General features: G+C 45.1%; 1 protein-coding gene and 1 long non-coding RNA gene across 4 annotated transcripts; one reads left to right on the plus strand and one right to left on the minus strand.

Annotated features, from left to right (window-relative positions):
* Positions 1 to 103: 103 nt before the first annotated feature.
* LOC131828495 (uncharacterized) lies at positions 104 to 15,472 on the minus strand. 2 transcript variants are annotated; one of them, XR_009352479.1, is made up of 5 exons: positions 14,753 to 15,472; positions 14,510 to 14,642; positions 11,584 to 11,665; positions 11,333 to 11,462; positions 104 to 9,271 (listed from the first exon to the last, which is right to left on the minus strand). It is a non-coding gene; the product is annotated as an uncharacterized LOC131828495 (long non-coding RNA). The 2 variants fall into 2 exon arrangements; XR_009352478.1 differs by lacking the exon at positions 104 to 9,271 and having other exon boundaries at positions 9,531 to 11,665.
* LOC131828491 (steroid 17-alpha-hydroxylase/17,20 lyase) lies at positions 13,677 to 19,886 on the plus strand. Of its 2 annotated transcripts, XM_059169052.1 has the most exons (8): positions 13,689 to 14,105; positions 15,467 to 15,605; positions 15,842 to 16,071; positions 16,739 to 16,825; positions 17,209 to 17,424; positions 17,756 to 17,925; positions 18,467 to 18,570; positions 19,094 to 19,886. In XM_059169052.1, the coding sequence occupies exons 1-8, from the start codon at positions 13,809 to 13,811 to the stop codon at positions 19,375 to 19,377; spliced, it is 1,527 nt and encodes a 508-aa protein (XP_059025035.1). In that variant the 5' UTR covers positions 13,689 to 13,808; the 3' UTR covers positions 19,378 to 19,886. The 2 variants fall into 2 exon arrangements, with proteins under 2 accessions (XP_059025036.1, XP_059025035.1); XM_059169053.1 differs by lacking the exons at positions 18,467 to 18,570; positions 19,094 to 19,886 and adding an exon at positions 18,087 to 18,408 and having other exon boundaries at positions 13,677 to 14,105.
* The last annotated feature ends 1,537 nt before the right edge of the window (positions 19,887 to 21,423 follow it).

Below are 21,423 nucleotides of genomic sequence, written 5' to 3' on the forward strand. Positions count from 1 at the left end.
TCTTGCTTAGTGGGTTGTGTGCCGAAGATCCTCTCCCTTTCCCTCTGCCCCTCCCCCTTCTCACTCTCTCTCTCAAATAATAAATAAATATATCTTTAAAAATAAATAAATAACTGCCGGGGCACTTGGGTGACTCAGTCAGTTGAATGTCTGCCTTTGGCTCAGGTCATGATCCCAGAGTCCTGGGATCAAGCCCTGTGTCAGACTCCCTGCTCAGCCCTGTGTCAGACTCCCTGCTCCCTGCTTCTCCCTCTCCCTTTGTCTGTCCCCCTACTCATACTCTGTCTCTCTCTCTCAAACAAATAAATACAATCTTTAAAAAAAAAACAAAAAAAAACAAAAAAAAAAACCCTGCCAAACCGTTTCCCAAAATTTTTATCATTTTGTGTTCCTGGTAACAGTGTGGGGGACTCCAGTTGCTCCACCCCCACAAATTTAGGAAAAGACTGTTATGTAGCCATGGTAACAGGTAGCCACCTGTTGTAGACCGACTGGCCACTGAAGGGTAGCCCCCGTGATCCCCATCTTATGGTGTTCATATGCTTGTGGGATCCCTTTCTCTTACATGTGGGCAGGACCTGTGTCTTGATTCTAACCAATAGAATATTTACAGGTGATGGGAGATACATGATTGTGTATACATAGTTATGTGATTACAGAGAACACGGGCCCATCTTGCTGAAGTCTCTTTCCCCTTTCCTGGCTTCGAAGAAGCAAGGGGCCATGTTGGAGAACTCCACATGCCAAGGAGCTGCTTCTGGTCACTGAGAAATGAGCCTCCAACTGACAGCCAGCAATAAATAAATAAGAAGCATTCAATCAAACAGCCTAAAGGAACTGAATACTACTAACAGCCAGGCAAGTGGGGGAAATAGATCCTTACCCAGTTGAGCCTCCAGATGAGAACCCAGCCCTGGTTCACACCCTGATGGCAGCAGCCTTGTGAAACCCTAAGTAGGTGGCCCAGAAAAATTGTAGTTGGATTCCTGACTCATAGGAACTATAAATGTGTGAGTTTTTTCTGTTTTTTCTTTTAAGATTTTATTTATTTGACAGAGAGAGAGAGAGATCCCAAGTAGGTGGAGAGGCAGGCAGAGAGAGTGCAAGGAGGAAGCAGGCTCCCTGCTGAGCAGAGAGCCTGATGCGGGGCTTGATCCCATGACTTGAGCCGAAGTCAGAGGCTTTAACCCACTGAGCCACCCAGGCGCCCTATAAATGTGTGTAGTTTCAAGCCACCGTTTGTGGTAATATCATTATACAGAAATAGACTAATATACCACCAGAACTTGTTTGAAATCTGTTCAATCAGTTATTGACAACCAACCTCAGTTAATCCCTTCTACAAATCAAGCAATCAGGGTCACTACTGAAAAGTCAGTCATCCAGGAACCAATCCATGCCAAAATTACCCCTAAGAAGGCCAACCAATCAACAACAGTCTCACCCAAGTAACACTTCTATAGATAATATCAACCTTCTTATGTCCATCAACCCCTGAAGTTTATACTTCCCCAAAACTCTGTTATGATAAGCAGCCTGTTCGGCTTAGAGAAACTTCCTGCTTGCCTTTATTATAATAAGCAAATTCAGTTTTGTCTTTATATGTCATATATTGACCTATAGTCTTACTGTTTTTGATAATTCTAGAGGTTCCAGCGAGATCATTTTGAAGACCTTCGTTGGCAGCATTCCAGGGATCCTTAGTTCAACAGGTGCACTTGCTGGACCTGTATAAGATCACGAGGCCTGGATCTTTGTATTAAGTAATTAGACCTTTCGGTCTGGAGGTTCACCATTTACTTATGAAATCTAGGTCTTTGTACAAGGTTATAAGACCTTTTGTTTGGTGGTATATTGTTTGATAAATATTTTTGCTGTTAAACATAATTCTGGGGCACCTGGGTGGCTCAGTTGCCCAGGTGCCCCTAATGTCAGGGGCTGTATTTATGACTTAGTATGTTCCCCTTACCAGTAATAATAACTTGCTTGAGTCTGGGCTTTTCTAGAGACGATCATCACACTAATGTTACAATTTAGTTTCCCCAAGCTATCACTAGTACAGTCAACTTGAAAAACAACATACCAATAATGGGACCCTTCCCAAAGTCCTAAAGAAGAAGTGCAAGATACACCAATAAATATTTGTCACGACACCCAGAGACGCTATACTTCAGCTCCATCAAGGTTGATAGATTTTCTTGTGTAGCTTCTGAGTTCTGTTTCATATGTTGCAATTAGACTGTCCCAGTGAAAAAGTACCCAGACTCTGTACCTATTAAATAATTACTTCCTATTTCCCCCTCCCCTCCAGCCCTCTATTCTGATTTATGTCACTATGAATTTATCTATTCTAGATGCCTCTTGCAAGTGGAATCATACAATATTTGTCCTTCTGTGTCTAGCTTATTTCATTCAGCAAAAGTTTTTCAGTTAATCCATGTCGCAACATGGATGTTTTAGAACATCATTCTTTTTTATGGCTGAGTAATAGTCCATTTTGTGTGTATACAACACATTTTGTTCATCCATTCATCTGTTGGTGGACTCTTGGGTTGATTCCACCTTTTGGCTATTGTGAATAATGCTGCTATGAACATTGGTGTACAAGTATCTATTTGAGTTCCTCTTGTCAATTCTTCTGGACATATATGTAGGTATAGAAATGCTAGCTCAGACAGTAATTCTATGTTTCACATTTTGAGAAACAATCATACTTTTCCACAGAAGCTGCACCATTTTACATCACCACCAGCAATGAATGATGTTTCCAATTTCTCTGTGCTTTCACCAATACTTGTTATTTTCTGGGGTTTTAAAAAATATAATAGCCATTCTAATGTGTATAAAATGATAAGAGTGTTTAGTTTTGCAAGAAACTGCCGAACTGTTTCAAAGTGGTTGCCTTCCCACAAGCTACAAATAAGAGTTCCTGTTACTCCACATTGGTCAGTATCTGGTATTGTCAGTTTTGGGGATATTAGCCCTTCGAATACATGTGTAGTGGGTCTCACCGTTGTTGTAATTTGCAATTCCCTAATTATATATGACATTAAGTATCTTTTCATATGCTTATTTATCATCCATGTATCATCTATGGTGAGATGTCTGTTCAGATCTGTTGCCCATTTTTAAATCGGGTTGTTTTCTTATTGTTGGGTTTCAGAGTTCTTTGCATATTTTGTATAGTAATCTTTTATCAAATATACGTTTTGCAAATACTGTCTCCCAGTCTGTGGCTTGTTTCATTTTTCTAACAGTGACTTTCATGATGTGGTTTTGAATTTTAAGAGAGTCCAACTTATCTTTTTTTTTTCTTTTATGGATTATGCTTAGAGTGTGTATCTAAAAAGTCATCACTAAACTGAAGGTCCCTGAATTTTCTCTTATGTTACCTTCTATCAGTTTTATAGTTTTGTGTTTTACATTTAGGTCTATGATCCACTTTTTGATAATAACTTCTGTGGAAGGTGTAAGGTCTATTGTGTAATGTTTTCCTTTCTTTCTTTCCTTCCTTCCTTCCCTGCCTCCTTCCTTCCTTCTTTCCTTCCTCATAAGGATGTCATTGTTCCAGCATCATTTGTTAAGGGAACTAGCCTTTCTCCATTCAATTGCCTCTGCCACTTTGTCAAAGATCAGTTAACTAATTTTTTAAAATATTTTATTTATTTATTTGTCAGAGAGAGAGAGAGAGAGAGCAAACACACAGGCAGACAGAGTGGCAGAGGGAGAAGCAGGCTCCCTACGGAACAAGGAGCCCGATGTGGGACTCAATCCCAGGACACTAAGATCATGACCTGAGCCGAAGGCAGCCACTTAACGAACTGAGCCACCCAGGCGTCCCAAGATCAGTTAACTATTTTCATTCGTCTCTATTTCTGGGCTCTCTATTCTGTTCCAGTGATCCATTTGTCTGTTTTTCCCAGTAATGCACTGTCTTGATCATTGCAGCTTTACAGTAAGTCTTATATCAGGTAGTGTCAGTCCTCCAACTTTGTTCTTCTGTATTGTGTTGGCAATTCTGGGTCTTTTGCTTTTCCGTTTTTTAAAAGATTTTATTTTTAAGTAATCTCTACACCCAACATGGGGCTCAAACCCGCAACCCCAAGACAGAGAGTCACATACTCTACCAACAAAGCCAGCCAGGTCCCCCTCCATTACCTTTCTATGTAAACTTGAGAATTAGTTTTTTAACACCTACAAAATAACTTGCTATGATTTTGATTAGGATTACACTGAATCTATAAATCAAATTGGGAAGAACTGACATCTTATAATACTGATCTTTCCTATCCATGAACATGGCATGTCTGTCCACTAATTTAGATATTTTAACCCACTGAGCCACCCAGGCGCCCCTAATTTAGGTATTTTAAAATTTGTTTTGTCATAGTTGTCATTTTTATCAATAAAATATAATATTTTATTATATGTGCATAATACATTTTATTCCTAAATACTTAGGGTTTTTTTTGTTAATATAAATGGTATTGTGCTTTAAATTTCAAATTTCCAATTCTTCATTGCTGACATATAGGGAGCAATTGATTTTTGTATATTAAAAACTTGCATCCTGCAACTTTGTTATAATGGCTTATTAGTTGCCAGAGGGCTTTTTTGTTAATTCTTTGGGATTTTCTATATAATCACATCATCTGCTAACAAAGGCAGTTTTATTTCTTCCTTCCCTATCTGTATACTGTTTATTTTGTTTTATTGCATAGCTAAGACTTCCAGATCTATGTTGAGTAGAAGTGGTGAGAGAGGACATCCTTGCCTTTTTCCCACTTCAGGGGCAAATCATCTAGTTTCTCACCACTAATATAAATATTATATTAACCATAGGGTTCTTGTAGTTGTTCTTTATGAATCTGGGGAAGTTCCTCTCCATTCCTAGTTTGCTTAGAGTTCTTATTGTGAATAGATGTTGGATTTTGTCAAATGATTTTCTGCATATATGATCTTTCTTTTTCAGCCTGTTGATGTGAAGATTATATTGACCGGTTTTCTAATGAATACCAGAGATAAATCCCACTTGGTCTTGATACATAATTCTTTTGATATATTGTTAGATTTAAGTTGCTGATATTTTGTTGAGGATTTTTATGTGTGTATTCATGAAAGATATTGGCCTTCCTTTTTGTAATGTCTTTTTTTAAGGATTTTATTTATTTATTTGAGAGAGAGGGCACACACAAGTGGGGAGAGGAGCAGCAGGAGAGGGAGAATTAGACTCCTTGCTAAGCAGGGAGTCTGACATGGGGCTCAATCCCAGGACCCTGAGATCATGACCCAAGTTGAAGGCAGATACTTAATGGACCGAGCCACCTAGGTGCCCCTCTTGTAACGTCTATCTGGTTTTGGTATTAAGGAAATTCTGGCCACATAGAATGAATGAGGAAGTGTTCCTTCTGCTTCTGTATTTTGTAAGAGATTGTTGAGAATTGGTGTAATTTTTTCTCCTTACGTGTTTGGTAGAATTCAACAATGAAGCCATCTGGCCTGTTTTAAAGCATTTCTCATTATTGATTCAATTACTTTAATAGATACAGACCTATTCAGACTATCTTGTGTGAGTTTTGACAGATTATGTTTTCAAGAAATTGGTCCATTTCATCTAAGATATCAAAATTTGTGGGCATAAAGTTGCCTATAGTATTCCTTTACTCTTCTTTTAATGTCCATGGGATCAGTACTGATAGTGCCTCTTTCATTTCTGATATTAGCTATTTATGTCTTCTATCCTAGAAAAAAAAAGCCAGGTTTGCCTGGCTTGAGGTTTGTCAACTTTATCGATTTATTGAAGAACCAACTTCAGGTTTTATTAATTTCCTCTGTTGTTTACCTGTTTGAAATTTCATTGACTTCTGCTTTAATTTTGATAATTTATATTCTTCTATTTGCTTTAGGTTTATGCTGATTTTCCTTCTGTAGTCCTAAGGTGGAAACTTATATTATTGATTTAACATTGCAGTCTACCCTTCCAGAGATGTTTTATGCATATAAACCAAAACAGCACATATATTCTTCTTTTTTTTACAGAAATGGAAGCATTCAATACAAGCTATTCTTACTTCTTTTCCTTTTTAAAAGATTTACTTATTTGTTTGACAGAGAGAGAGACACAAGTGAGAGAGGGAACACAAGCAGGGGGAGTGGGAGACGGAGCAGCAGGCTTCCTGCCGAGCACAGAGCCCAATGCGGGGCTTGATCCCAGGACTCAGATCATGACCTGAACCGAAGACAGATGCCCAATGACTGAGTCACCGAGGCAACCCACATAATATTCTTATTTCTACTTCTTTTACCTACCAATATATTTTGGAAATCTTCCAATAATAAGCACATTTCTTCCTTTTTCTAACTATACTTTATTCTGATCTCCTATTGATGGGGCTTGTATTGCTGGCAGTTATAAACATGAAATGATTAGTTTTGTACATTGAACTCTGTGACACATTCAGGATAAATTCCTAGAGTTGGAATTATTGGTTCTAAAGATACGTATGTAGTTTCAGTTTATATTAGGAGAAGTAGAATACCACGGCTGAGAGCAAAGAGCTTTACACTGCTTAAATCCCAGCCTCTCCATGGGCAAGTCTTTGTGTCTGTTTCCTCGTCTTTAAGATGGGAACGGTCATAATTATAGCACCTTATGGAGTTGTTACAAGAATTAAGTGAGGGGGACGCCTGGGTGGCTCAGTTGGTTAAGCAGCTGCACTTCGGCTCAGGTCATGATCCCAGCGTCCTGGGATCGAGTCCCACATCGGGCTCCTTGCTCAGCAGGGAGCCTGCTTATCCCTCTGCCTCTGCCTGCCATTCTGTCTGCCTGTGCTCACTCTCTCCCCCTCTCTCTCTCTGATAAATAAATAAAAATCTTTAAAAAAAAAAAAAAAAGAATTAAGTGAGGGAGGGGCGCCTGGGTGGCTCAGTGGGTTAAAGCCTCTGCCTTCAGCTCTGGTCATAATCTCAGGGTCCTGGGATCGAGCCCCACATCGGGTTCTCTGCTCGCAGGGAGTCTGCTTCCTCCTCTCTCTCTCTCTACCTGCCTCTCTGCCTGCTTGTGATCTCTGTCTGTGTGAAATAAATAAATAAAATCTTTAAAAAAAAAAAAAAAAGTATTAAGTGAGGGATACCTGGGTGGCTCAGTCGTTGGGCAGCTGCCTTTAGCTCAGGTCATGATCCTAGGGTCCTGAGATTGAGCCCTGCATCGGGATCCCTGCTCAGTGGGGAAACTGCTTCTCCCTCTCCCACTCCCCTTGCTTGTGTTTCCTCACTCACTGTGTCTTTCTCTGTCAAATAAATAAAATATTTTTAAAAAAGAATTAAATGAGATAGTACATGTAATACATGGTAAATTCTCAATAAAGTCATTATTTTGCCAAATTGTCAGAGGAGTTGATTAGAAACAGGAGTAGTGATTCTTTCCCTCTAACTACAAAGTAGACATTATGGGAGATTAAACTTAATGGTCTCAGATTACTTTTTTTCTTAAGATTTTATATTTTTAAGTAATCTCTACACCCAACATGGGGCTCAAACTTACAACCTTGAGATCAAAAGTCACATGCTCTGCCTACGGAGCCGGCCAGATGCTCCAGTGTTCTCAGATTTCTTAAGTAAAAGGTAAGATTATCTGCTAAGCATGAAAGAGATGGAGTTGAGGATGGGGCTTGAAGTTTAGAGGAGTCAGTGAGGTAGAAGTAAGGGTGACAATCTTTGGACTTGAGGAGATAAAGGAACTAGGAAGTTGGGATGTTGGCTGATCGTCCCTCATGGATTCTAAAGTCATGTGGGATGACAGTGGGATTGGAGAGGAAAGATGTGAGTTGGGTGCCCAGATCTTAAATCTTAAATGAAAATGAGCAACCAGAGGTCAGTAAGTAATGGCAATAACAAAGGTTTGAAACTTCAAAACAAGCAAGAATCTGCTCCACCCAACGGTGGAGAACTGGTGGGCTGGAGGCCTTGGGGAGGGAAGAGAATGTCAACAGCGGTCGCCTAACCTGGACATTCGGTGTCTTTACTCGGGAAAACAGTAGGGGAAGGACTGTCCTAGAGAAGGGTCCAGTTTAGATAAGGTGGGAGATAGAGAAAATATTCTATAGATAAATAAGGAAAACAAAGAAATGTGTGTGTTTTAGAGAGGGACAATACCCAAGGGCTCCGGGGAAAGGTTTTGGAGAGAAGGAAAGACACAACTGGAGGACAGTAGAGAAGAATCATAAAGCGAGATGGGGATGAGCATAAGGCTAGAGGGAACCTCAAGCCAAGAACTCAGTGTTTTGAGAGCTGGTGAAAGCCATGGATCCTCTCTCCAGAAAAACATGTATTTATACATACATGCAGAATTTGCGTACAATTTTGGTAAGATCCCGAGTCCACGGACACCCCGTGTTTTAAAGTAAACTTTGTATTGAAGTATAGCACGTGTTCAAATAAATGGGGTCCATCTCAAAGTGAATGTACTTGTGTTACCAGCACCCAGATCAAGCAACAGAACACGACCTGAAGCCCCTCCCCCGAAGCCCCACCCTACATCCTCTTGCAGTCACTTAACCACCCGCCAGGGTAATCATCACCTGATTCTAGATCATCACGTGATTTTAGAACCACAGTTTCGTTTTATATGTTTCTAAAATCTATGTAAATAAAATCACACACTGCATTCTTAGGCGTCTGGTTTCTTCACTCAGTCTTAGGTTTGTGAGTTTCATCCACGTTGGTGCACGTGGCTGCCATTCATTGTGTCATCTCTGTCACCCACTGTATGATGCGTGACAATTTATTCACTCAACAACTGATAAATACTTGGGTTTCTTCCTAGTTTGGAATTACTACAAACAGTGTAATAATGCTTTTGAACGTGCCTTTGCTGAAGGTATGCATAAGCGCTGTTGTTTAAATACCTAAGAATGAAGGTCCTGGGTCATAAATTCAGCTTATGTCTAGACAAATGGGGCTTATGTCTAGACAAGGAACAAAGGAAAAAAGGAAAACGGGCATTCAGAGGAAATGGAATTCATAAGAATTTTCAGTCTGAATTCTGGTATAAGAGTCACACAGGATGTTTTGCATCGATCATTCATCAACATTGAAACCAAATTAAAATAACAGTCATCAAAGACTTGATGAATAAATCCAAAGGGAGATTCTTTGAAAAGATCAATAAAACTTTTGGCAAATCAAGAAAAAATAGAAAATGCACATTTTAAGAAATACTAATTGCCAAAATCGACTCAAGGAGACTCAGAAGAATTGAGGAGTCCCACACCTATGGAAGAAATTAGAAAATTATGTTAAGGAGTCATCTCTCTGAAAAAAGGCACTGGGACCTGACACTTTTCACATCACCTTGCTTTAGAACTTCAAAGAATAGTTCACTTCCATGCTGTTTAATTTGCTTAAGGACATAGAAAGAGGTGAAAGTTTCTCTAGTAACTTTATGAAGTGAATAAAATCATAATACCAAAACTTGACAATGCGTATGTAGGAATACCACAACTCAATTTTTCATATGATTAGAGATGAAAAAGAAATAAAATCCCAAGTAATACAAAGAGAATTCAATTCCGTATTAAAAGAAGATGCTCTAGATAAGTTATTGCTAATCTAGGAATGGTTAGATACCAAGAAATCTATTAATGTAATGCCTCTAATAAATAAGTCGGTATTTGTCAAAGGTCTTTAAAATATGCATGCATAGGGTGCCTTTGGCTGGCTCAGTTGGTGGAAGACATGAGTCTGATCTTGGGGTTCTAAGTTCTAGCCCCACGTTGGATGTGGAGATCACTTAAAAAAATAAAATCTTGGGGGGCACCTGGGTGGCTCAGAGGGTTAAAGCCTCTGCCTTCGGCTCAGGTTGTGATCTCAGGGTCCTGGGATCGAGCCCCGCATTGGGCTCTCTGCTCGGCGGGGAGCCTGCTTCCTCCTCTCTCTCTGCCTGCCTCTCTGCCTACTTGTGATCTCTCTCTCTGTCAAATAAATTTTAAAAATCTTAAAAAAAAAAAAAAAAATCTTGGGGCACCTGGGTGGCTCAGTCGGTTAAGCATCTGCCTTCAGGTCAGGTCATGAACCCAGGGTCCTGGGATCGATCCCCCAGGTTGGGGGGGGGGGGGTCCCTGCTCAGCGGGGAGCCTGCTTCTCCGCCGGCTCCCCAACCCCAACCTTATTCTCTCTTTTGTGCTCATGTGGTCTCTAATAAATAAAGTCTTTTTTTAAAAAATAAGCAAAAATTTTAAAAAATAAAATCTTTAAAATAAACACATGCTTGGCCCTTGGGTAACAACAGCACTCTTTAGAATTCTATCCTAAGAAAATATTGATGGTTATACACAAAGCTTTCACTACAAGGCTATCACTTAATGTTGTTTAGATGAAGAACAAAGACAAACAGAAACAACCTAAATGTCCAACACCACAATACAGAGTCAGTTAAATAAGCTATGCTAACCGCAGGATATACACACAATGGAACAGCAGACAGCTACCAAAAGTAATGCTGTAGAAAAGTCCTTAAAAAGCGAAAAATAGGGGAGCCTGGGTGGCTCAGTGGGTTAAGCCTCTGCCTTCGGCTCAGGTCATTATCTCAGGGTCCTGGGATCGAGGCCCAGGTTGGGCTCTCTGTTCAGTGAGGAGCCTGCTTCCCCCCTCTTTCTCTGCCTGCCTCTTTGCCTACTTGTGATCTCTTTCTATCAAATAAATAAAATTAAAAATAATAATAATTTAAAAAGAGAAAAATATCCATGCCCCCCAAATGCAGTATGACCTCATTTTAGTTAAAAAAAAAAACCACACATTTCAGATTTTTAATTTATTTTGAGCTATCCACATTATCCAGATTTTCTGCAATTATCACATGTAACTCATAATATGATAACTCTATCTCTCTTAAATAAATAAAATATTTTTTAAAACTCTGAATCACATTTGAACACTTTTTTTTAAGTTTTTTTTTTTTTTAATTTATTTGAGAGAGAGAAAGAGAGAGAGTAAAAGCAGGGTGAATGGCAGGTAAAGGGAGAGGATGAAGTAGGCTCCCCGCTGAGCAGGGAACCCGATGGAGGGATCGATCCCAGGACCCCAGGATCATAACCTGAGCCAAAGGCAGACGCTTCTCCGACTGAGCCACCCAGGTGGCCCACATGTGAACATGTGGAGTAATGGGCAACCAGCCAGTCTAGCTTACAAGGCTTTGCCAGTTCACCTTCATGACGAGGTCCCCTATCTGCTGCCTTCCTGATTCATTCCAGCAGCCCACACCCTAATTCGTACTCCTCAAAGTACAGACACTGGCAGACCACCCCCAGAGATGGGCAGAAATTCCATCTCCTACCTTTGTGAATCTCATTTAGTGGGTCCTGGATGCCTGCCTGCGGGCTCACCTCTTCTGTGATGCCTGACGCCAGGAATGTCCGTTACTTCTCCTGGCGATTTCAAATCACTGATCAGTACTGATGGAGCCCCTGAAGGTTTCCGGCAGAAGAGGAGAACTTTGTCAGGAAGATCTACTAATTCGAGCTCAGAGAAACCAGGAAGCCCATTTGGTACGATGATGATAGGCATAAATATTAGCTGAGCACTTACTTCCTGCCAGGCAACGCTTCCACCTGCGTGATCTCCCTTGAGTCGCAACGACCCCGGGAAGTAGATTCCATTCTTAGTCCCACTTTACAGAGGAGGAAACCGAAACTTAACACATGAACATAAACTTAAGTTAATACCAGATGATCCCATGACCTAGCAATTCCACTTCCCGGTATACCCCCCCAAAGAATTGAAAACAGAGACTCAAACAGACCCTTGTATACACGTGTTCGTAGCAGCATTTTTAGCATTTTTTTTAGCAGAGCAAAAAGAGGAGAACAGCCGAAGTGTCCACAACTGATGAATGGATCAACAAGAGGCAATATATCCACATGACGGAGCATCAATCATAAAACGCAACGGAGTTCTGACATGTGGATGAACCTCGAAAACATGATGCTAAGTGAAATAAACCAGACACACAAAAAAACAATACTGCAAGACTCCATTTACATGAAATGGGCATATTCATAGAGACAAAGGAGATTAGAGGTGGCAAGGAATGGGAGGGAAGGGGAGATGAGAATTATTTCCTAATGGGTAGTTTCTGTTTGGGGTATGAAAAAGTTTTGGAAGTAGGTTGTGGTGATGGCCTTATAACCCTGTGTGTATATTTAATGCTATTGAGTTGTATACTTAAGATGGTTAAAATGGGGGGGGTGTGCCTGGCTGGCTTAGTCAGTGGAGTGTGCAACTCTCAATCTTGGGGTTCTGAGTTCAAGCCCCATGTTGAAAGTAAGCATAGAGCTTATAAAAGTAAATAAATAAAAGTAACAGTTTTTATAAAAGTAAACGTTTTTATAAAAGTAAATAAATAAATGAATCTTTTTTAAAAAGCGGGGGTGGGGTGCACTTTTTTTTAAAGATTTTATTTATTTATTTGATAGACAGGGATCACAAGTAGGCAGAGAGGCAGGCAGAGAGAGAGAGAGGAGGAAGCAGGCTCCCAGCTGAGCAGAGAGTCCGACGTGGGGCTCAATCCTAGCACCCTGGGATCATGTCCTGAGCTGAAAGCAGAGGATTAACCCACTGAGCCACCCAGGCGCCCCGTGGGGTATATTTTTATAAAAGTAAATAAAGGAGCAGAGTTGCGCATCGGAAGCATGCTGGGCCCATAAAAGTAAATAAATAAATAAATAAATCTTTTTTAAGAAGTGGGGGCAGGGTGCCTGGCTGGCTCAGTTGTGAATCATCTGCCTTTAGCTCAGGTCATAGTCCCAGGGTCCTGGGATCAAGTCTAACGTCAGACTCCCTGCTCAATGGGAAGCCTGCTTCTCCTCCCACTCCCCCTGCCTGTGTTCTCTCTCTCGCTGTGTTTCTATCAAATAAATAAATAAATATTTAAACATTTTTATAAATTAAAATGGCAAATTTGACGTGTCATATATATGTATTATATTGTTTATATTATAAAATATATATTCTTATATAATATATAGTTATATTACTTAATATTTATACATCACATTTTATTATTTATATTATATGATTTATATTTGTGTACCCTTATAATATTCCTATTTATAATGTTAATGTTATTAATATTATATGTACACATACATATAATTTTTAAAAGTAGACTCCATGCCTAGCGTGGAGCCCAATGTGGGGCTCAAACTGACGACCCTTGAGATCAAGACCTGAGCTGAGATCAAGACTCAGAACGCTTAACTGACTGTGCCATGCAGGTGCCCCCTTTCTGTCACTGTCTTGTGTGACCTTATACAGGATTGACCTTTGAAGGCTTCACACTCTTTGGCTGTTAAATAAGACTGGATAAAATGTCTTTGACAGTCCCTGCTGGCTGTAACCTTCCTGACAACATCATCTATTCATGGGTTTTGATTTTACAACGTGGACAGTCCCAAGCCTTGATTCCTGAGCCAGATAACCACTTGCTGCTGGTGCGTGCTGTGGACGTTGATGGATGGGAATTGCAGGGATGGAGGACCAGCTGTCTTCCCCTTACCCAGCCCCCCTTCTTAGGGGTTTGTCCTGGAGTTGGGCCAGCCCTTGAGGAGGCCTCCACTCCTCCTTCCTCTCCTGATTCTGGGAGAGGGCTCAGGCCTGGCCGGGCTCCAGGATAAATTTCCACAAGGCAAGAGATAACACAGCGCCAAGGTGAAGATCAGGACAGCCCTTAAAAAGGCCTCCTTGCACTCTAGCATTAGCTGCTGTTCTTCCTCTCCATAGCTGTCTGTCCTGCTTGCCGGCACCCTGCCACCATGTGGGAGCTCCTGGCTTTTTTGCTGTTCGCCCTTGCCTATTTCTTATGGCCCAAGGCAAAGCGCTCCAGTGCCAAATATCCTCGGAGCCTCCCGTCCCTGCCCTTGGTGGGCAGCCTGCCGTTCCTCCCCAGAGGTGGCCATCCGCACGTGAACTTCTTCAAGCTGCAGAAAAAATACGGCCCCATCTATTCCTTTCGTATGGGTACCAAGACTACGGTGATGGTGGGCCACCACCAGCTGGCCAAGGAGGTGCTTGTCAAGAAAGGCAAGGAATTCTCTGGGCGGCCCCAAGTGGTAAGCAGTGCTCACTACCTCTTCTCTCTCACCAGCCCCGGGGGGTTTTGCGGTTGGTCACCAAGACCATGCTTGGAATGACCCTTCTGGCTCCTGTAATTCTTCCTAAAACAAACTAACAGGACCATGGGTGGGGTTCCACCCCTCAGACCCTACCCAGCCTCTAAACCAGGCAGGAAGAATCAAAGGAAGACTTCATTTTCTGGGCTGTCATATGGAAATGGATGATGTTCTCTCTGAGTCCTGACTCCCCTAATTAACTGAGGTGGTATATGCCAAGCCCTGAGCCCAATGCCCAGTGCAGTAAGTGCCCCATTAATAGCCCTTAGGAGTGCTACTCTTCATATGGGAAATGGGATTAAAATGATGACTGTCTTCTCTGGGAAGGGGTGAGGGAAAAGTACCCTGGCTTTTGGAAGGTGGGGAATGCTGTTTCTCTGGAGCTATCCCCAGCTGCCCAGGGCCACAGCAGGACTGACACAGGCTGGCATTTCTAGGATGCTGATGATCTATCCTGCCAAGCCTCCTGTAATGCTCCTAGGGGAGGAAAGAAGGTATACATCTGGGAATACTGCCAAGCCCCATCCCAGCACCTTGCTGCTGAGTATGCTCTTGAGCCCCCCAGGCAGGGCCTCCTAGCCACTTACCTCTGTCAGGGCCGAGGGTTGATTCATTTTTCCTTGGACAAGTCAGCCAGGTCTTCTGGCCAGTGGCCTCACTCCCAACACTCCGGAGCAAAGAAGAAGGAAAATGCTAGCCAGCTGGGGCTTGCAGGTCACAGAATATAAAGAGGGGACGCTTTGACCTTATGCTTTGAAGTCCCTCTGGGAAGAGGTGGCTTGGCCAAGTCCAGATTGCATGCTCCAGGTGGGGCCTTCTGGTGGGCACACAGTCTTGCAATGGAAGGGCAGAAAGAGGAGAGGCTGTTACACCTGCAGCAGCCCCCAGAGGGCCCAGGGAGGGGCAGACATCTGGGCAGTCCTGTCTCTACCAGCCCACCTGCTCCTGCCCCCGGGACAGGTGCCATTCAGAGAGCTTATCCCATCCATGACTGCCTTCCCCTGGTCAGAAAGTGGTAAGAGAGAACACAGGCCACTCTGTCATTGAACCCCCAAACCCCTGCATTCTAATTCAGGGTCCCTTTTTTCTCCTTAGTCTGTGTCTCTGATGGAATTGGGTGTAGAGGGGTCTCGGGCCCTGCCCTACCAAGGCCTAACAGTCACGGCAGAGTAGAGCAGAGGTGTCCCCCATGGGGCTCAGCATGACAGGTACCTCCCTTTTCCCTCAGGAAGGGTGTGGGGGGCCCAGGGCAAGGGCAGGTCATTGATGTCTGATTCTCCAGCCTTTTCTGCTCTCCAAAGGTGACTCTGGACATCCTGTCTAACAACCGAAAGGGCATCGCCTTCGCAGACCATGGTGCCAACTGGCAGCTGCACAGGAAGCTGGTACTGGCCACATTTGCACTGTTCAAGGATGGCGACCAGAGGCTAGAGAAGATCAGTGAGTGCTGGCTGGCCCCTGGGGCGGCTGGAGAGAGAAGGGACCAAATTTGGGGGAGGGGGACGCGGGGGGGGCGGGGGCGGCGTGTTGCCGGCAATGGATGGCTCAATCTAGTGCTTTCTTGGCTGCTGCTGCCACCTAGTGGCCATCTTCTCTATGTCCCCAGCTAAGATGGAACTAGGAAGGAAGGATGATGCTGCTTCACTCCCCACCATCTTGCCCCTCTCTCTTCCCAGTTTGTCAGGAAAACAGTTTACTGTGTGATTTCCTGGCCACCCAGAATGGGCAGTCCATAGACTTGTCCTTGCCTCTCTTCCTGGCGGTGACCAACATAATCTGCTTGATCTGCTTCAACTCCTCCTACAAGAATGGAGATCCCGCTCTGAGGATCATAAAGAATTACAACGACGGCATCTTGGATTCTTTGGGAGTGGATAATATGGTAGACATATTCCCCGGGTTGAAGGTGAGGATGAGGCCAGGCCCCACCTTCAGATTCCAGCAATCCTGTTCCCAGTTCTTCTTCCTGCCTGGCTCCAGAACCACTTTTTTTCCCCAACCACCTCAGTCACAGTGACCTCTGTTCACCTCCTCTCTTTTTAAAATCTTGCCCCTTCTCTACAAAAATAGGTCTAGCTTTTAGCCATGCATTTGTAATATTCATGATAATGGCTCTCCTTTATTTACCAATTGCCATATGACAACTATTAAGCACTCCACAAGCATTAATCATGTCGTTCCCCTTAAAGGTGGGTTTTATTATCCCCAAATGAGAATACAGGCTGAGAAGTTAAGGAACTTGCTCCAGACTCCAGACTCAAGTATATCTTCATGCTAACAGCTGGGAACACAGCAGACCCTCTATCAGTAGACCCCCAATCAGTGCCTGATGTCTGATTCAGTGGGGAAGGGGAGGTGGAGATTCTCCTTTTCCTCTTATGTGAAATTGTCCTCATTGTCATTAATAATCCCATTCTGTGTCCCCTTCTTGCCTTCCATTTTGGCTGAAGGTCTGGGTTAGAGTGGAAACTCACCAGAGACCAAAAGCTGGGATCTGCCTCCAGGAGGGATTCTGGTAGCTGGAGAAACAAAACAAAAGACGCATGGATTTGATACTTTTCTCTACTTGCCAGATTTTCCCCAACAAAACCGTGGAAAAAATGAAGAACTGTGTTAAAATGCGAGATGAGTTGCTGAAAGACATCCTTAGAAAATGTAAGGTAGGTGATGGAGCAGTGGCAACCGTGAGTTAGGTTGAAGTGTCATGAAAACAGGGATAGGGCCCATTTTGGACACTTGGAGTATCCTTAGCACCCAGCAGAGAGCCTGGCCCACAGTAGGTGTTCAATAAAAAGCGACTTAACTCATGAATACGGGTGAGGAAGTAAGGAACTGCAGAGGATCTGAGAAGGAACCCACTCACTCCCAAAATTTAAAGAGAGCCCTCCCAGCTCCACAAACTCGTAGGTCCTGCCTCATCGTACCCCGGTCCCTCACTTCCAGAGGGAAGAGGCCTCTGTGTCTCAAGGCTCCAGATGGAAGTATGGCAAATATTCCAGTGGGGTCCCTTCCTTGTCACTGTCCCCCTACCTCACCCAATCAGGAGAACTTCAGCAGCGACTCCATCACCAACCTGCTGGACATACTGATCCAAGCCAAGATGAACTTGGACAATAACAACACTACCTCAGACCGGGACCCAAAACTGCTTTCAGATGAATACATTCTCACCACTGTAGGGGACATCTTTGGGGCCGGCGTAGAGACCACCACGTCTGTGGTGAAATGGACTGTGGCCTTCTTGCTACACAATCCTCAGGTGGGCTTCTTTTCCCTACTCTTCACTCCAACCACTCTTCACCCCAGCCAGATCCACCTTTGGCCCCAGAAAGAGGGAGCAGGAATGCCCTCCGCCCTTCTATGCAAGGTGCTTGGGCTACCTCCCTCCTCACCCAAGCGATAGGTGGCTTTGGCCCTAGGGTGGAGCCACCCCATCTTTTGGAAACAAAGCCTGCACTGCAAAGCCACCGCTGGGAAAAGTCTGAGCAGTCTGGATGAGTCTGGGTGTAACAATAGGATTCTTCTAAGCCCTTGCTCCTTCTGGGCTTAAGCACGTTGGTCACACCCATCCATCCCGCTCTGGCCCTCAGTTGCAGAAGAAGATCCAGGAGGAAATTGACCAGAATGTAGGTTTCGGCCGCACACCAACTATGAGTGACCGGAACCAGCTCCTCTTGCTGGAGGCCACCATCCGAGAGGTGCTCCGCATCCGGCCTGTGGCCCCCATGCTCATCCCCCACAAGGCTATCGTTGATTCCAGGTATGCCTTCCCTCCTAACAGCACAATACTGCTTTCCAGCCCACCAGGTCCCTCCTCTACCGCCCCACCCCCTCTCTGCTTGCCGGTTGATCTAGACTCAACCATTGACCATGAACCTACTGATCAGTGTATCCGCCACAGATCTAACTGACCTCCCACAGGAACTGCCTGCTCCTCTGGAGTCATGTGGTCTGGAATGTAAGACCAGGTGCTCTGTGCTCCTACCCAATCCAACAGCCACAACGCACAGGTGCGCGCACATGGGCGCACACACACAGGCACCAGCTCAAAATACACACCCACATGCCCTGACTTGAATGTCCATGTACACAAGTATTGATACATAAGAGTCAGCCAGGAATAGGGTTGGAGAAGGGCTGGGTTCGTATATGATCTGGCAGAAGCTGGGGAAAAGCTGAGGGAGGGGACATGAGGATGTACAGGGCTTTTTCCCCCAAGGAGGGACTGTGGAGGCGCGGCGCTGGGCAGTTTGGGGAGGGTAGCGTTTTAGACTCCCCTTTCCTCTCCCTCTCCGGAGCAGCATTGGCGAGTTTGCCATTGACAAGGGCACAAGCGTCATCATCAATCTGTGGGCACTGCATCACAGTGAGAAGGAGTGGCACCAGCCAGACCAGTTCCTGCCGGGTGAGTCCCTTTTCTGTCCTGCTCCCAAGCCACACAGCCAGCCTCCCCTCCGTGCACCAGTGTCCCATCCCCATGCTCCCTCTGCTAAGATTCCTACCAGAAAACTCCTGGCTCCAGCTACATGAACCTGTTGACAGCCCCATTCTACCCTAGATTTACCCCAACTCTTTACAGCCGGGTTTCCCGCGTTCCCCTTCCACCAACTGCAAATGCCCTCTAAAAAGCCCTCTGGGTGTCTGGCTCCCATGAAGTCAGCACCTCTCCCCTGGGATGGTGGCATTTTCAGTCATCAATACTGCCTCCTTTCCATCCTTCCTGAATATTGCATTTCTTCCGTGTGAGTAAGGGCTACCCGAGAACTGAGCTCTATCTCTCCTCAGGCTAGGGATCCCCCATGTGAGGCTGTCCACCTCCTCGGGCGGGGGCTCCCTGGGCAGGGCCACGTCTCCCCCTTGGTCAGGACAGAGCCATTCCTCTACTTACCCCTGCCATGGCCCTGGCTGACACCTCCCCATGTCCACAGAGCGCTTCTTGGACCCCACAAAGAGTCAGCTCATCTCTCCATCGCTAAGTTACTTACCCTTCGGAGCAGGACCCCGCTCTTGCCTAGGCGAGACCCTGGCCCGCCAGGAGCTCTTCCTCGTCATGTCCTGGTTGCTGCAAAGGTTTGACCTGGAGGTCCCAGATGGCGGGCAGCTGCCTTCCCTGGAGGGCAACCCCAAGATGGTCTTTCTGATCGATGCTTTCAAAGTGAAGATCAAGGTGCGCCAGGCCTGGAGGGACGCCCAGGCTGAGAGTAGCCCCTAGAGGCTGACTCCCCGTTGTGTGCTGCCCACAGGCCCAGAATCAGAGCTGTAACCCTGCCCCTCCCCAACCTGTCCTCCCTCCTCCCGGCTCCCTACTACCTTCTTACCCAGCCTGCCGTCCCTGGTAGTGATCCGCATAAACAAAGACACTTTTCTTCCTGGTCCCTGAGCAGTTCATTCGTTTGTTCATTTGTTCACTCATTCTTCACAACAAATATTTATTGAGCACCTGTTCTGTGCCCCTCACTGTCCCTGGACCCTCGAGCTCCCTGGTTTCGTGAGGCTCACACTTTAGCAAGGACTGACCAGAGACTAAGGGCTTTGAAGTCAGTTTGACTGGGTGTTAGGGATGTGAGGAGAGAAGCGCAGAAGTGGAGGGCAGCCACTGCGCGTGCTTGGGAAGGGAGAAAGCAACCCACGCTGAGGGAGAAGCGGGTGGAAAGTTCTCGAGGTGGGAGAGGTCAGTGTGGTAAGAGCAGAGCAGATGGAAGGGAGAGTGGTTCCTGATGACTGTCAGATTGGAGATGGGGCCAGGCCCCATGGAGCCTTTGTTAGTAGCAGGAAGGGGTTGAGCTGTTTATTCCTAGTATGATGGAAATCACTGGGCAATTGGGGGGGGGGGCTGGTAAACATGAAAGTGGGAAGGTCTGGTTTGTTTTTTTGTTTTTTTTTTTTTTTTGAGAGGGAGGGAGGAAGAGAGAAAGAGAGAGAGAGAAAGGACACACATGGAGGAGCAGAGGGAGGGCGAGAGAAAAATTCTTGAGAAGTCTCCATGCCCAGCACAGAGTCCTACTTGGGGCTCGATCTCACAACCGTGAGATCAGGACCTGAGTCCAAACCAAGAGTCAAATGTTCAACCAACTGAGTTACCCAGGCACCCCTGGTTCGTATTTTCAAGACCACCCTAGTTGCTGAGTGGAGATTGGTGTGAGAGGGATGAGAGCTGAGGAAGGGCGGAGGTGGTTGTGCTGGTCCAGGAGAGCGAGGTCATGGTGGCTCAGCCCCCTTGGCCATTGCAGTGGAGATGGTGAGAAATGGTGGGATTGTCTGTATTTTGAAAATGAAGCAAAAGATCTTGTTGGATCCAAACAGGCATCCCTGCCCATACCTGAAGGTTTGGACTGGGGTTGGGGGGGTGGGCGTGTAATCCACAGACTCAACCCACCACTACATTTCCCTCTGTCTTGGTCTCCAAAGACCAGCAGGTCTCCTTTCCCTCGAGCTGTCCTAGAGTAAACACTGCCAGGAGAGGGATCTGCAGCATCTGGCTCTGCCCTGCTCCCCACGCTACAACTCCAGGATGTCTGTAAATGCCTCACTAGAAAATGGCTCCCAGACTTCTCCAAACCTTGAAACCAGCATCCAGACCTTGGCTACTGGCCAGTTTGCAAGTGAAAGATGTCCCAAGACGCCCCCAGGGAAAAACTGACCCTTGCCCGTTAGCCTAGAGAGAGGCTCCTATGCCAGTTGTCTGGCGCCAGCTGGGCCAGGGTCAGATCCTCAACCCAGTCCTTCTCTTCTGACTGGAGGAGGGCTCTGGAAGGGCCAGCAGGGCAAGGCTGAGACCCTGTCTGGCCATGTTTTCAGAAGAAATCAATGGAGCCCCTGCAAGGAAGAAGGAACAACGTTTTCAATTACAGCACGCCTTCTTCCTTCAAAGAGCTTTGTTAATCCAGTGGTAAGAGACTTCCTTACTGCCCTCCCCCCAGTTCAGCCCTGGCCTTTACTGGACAGTAACCCCATGGTCTTGCTAAAGAGCCCAAGGAAGAGTTTGTAGGCAGCCGTGGCTGACCAGCTCCCATCACAGCCTGGTGACATGCTGACAACGCAGTGGTCTGGTGGGAAAGGGTTTAACTGCAGGTGGCCCCTCCCTCTCCCAGGCTCCTCTGCCCCCATCAGCTGGTCACTGGTCTAGAGCCAGACCACCCTCAGTTTAAAGCAGAGCGGGGCAAATCGGCTGGAGCAGAGGTGAGTATTCTCTCCAACTATTGAATCAGATCATGGAGGGGCAGGGAAATGAGAGACTAATTTTTCGTTTTGAAGATGA

Source organism: Mustela lutreola, chromosome 4, assembly GCF_030435805.1.
Source record: "Mustela lutreola isolate mMusLut2 chromosome 4, mMusLut2.pri, whole genome shotgun sequence".
NCBI lineage: Eukaryota > Metazoa > Chordata > Mammalia > Carnivora > Mustelidae > Mustela > Mustela lutreola.

Bases quoted from the DNA above. Each gene is read 5' to 3' on its own strand.
- LOC131828491 (XM_059169052.1), top strand. From the start codon at position 13,809: ATGTGGGAGCTCCTGGCTTTTTTGCTGTTCGCCCTTGCCTATTTCTTA. The intron at 14,106-15,466 runs GTAAGCAGTGCT...TGCTCTCCAAAG, and splicing joins TCTCTGGGCGGCCCCAAGTG to GTGACTCTGGACATCCTGTC. The intron at 16,826-17,208 runs GTAGGTGATGGA...TCACCCAATCAG, and splicing joins ACATCCTTAGAAAATGTAAG to GAGAACTTCAGCAGCGACTC.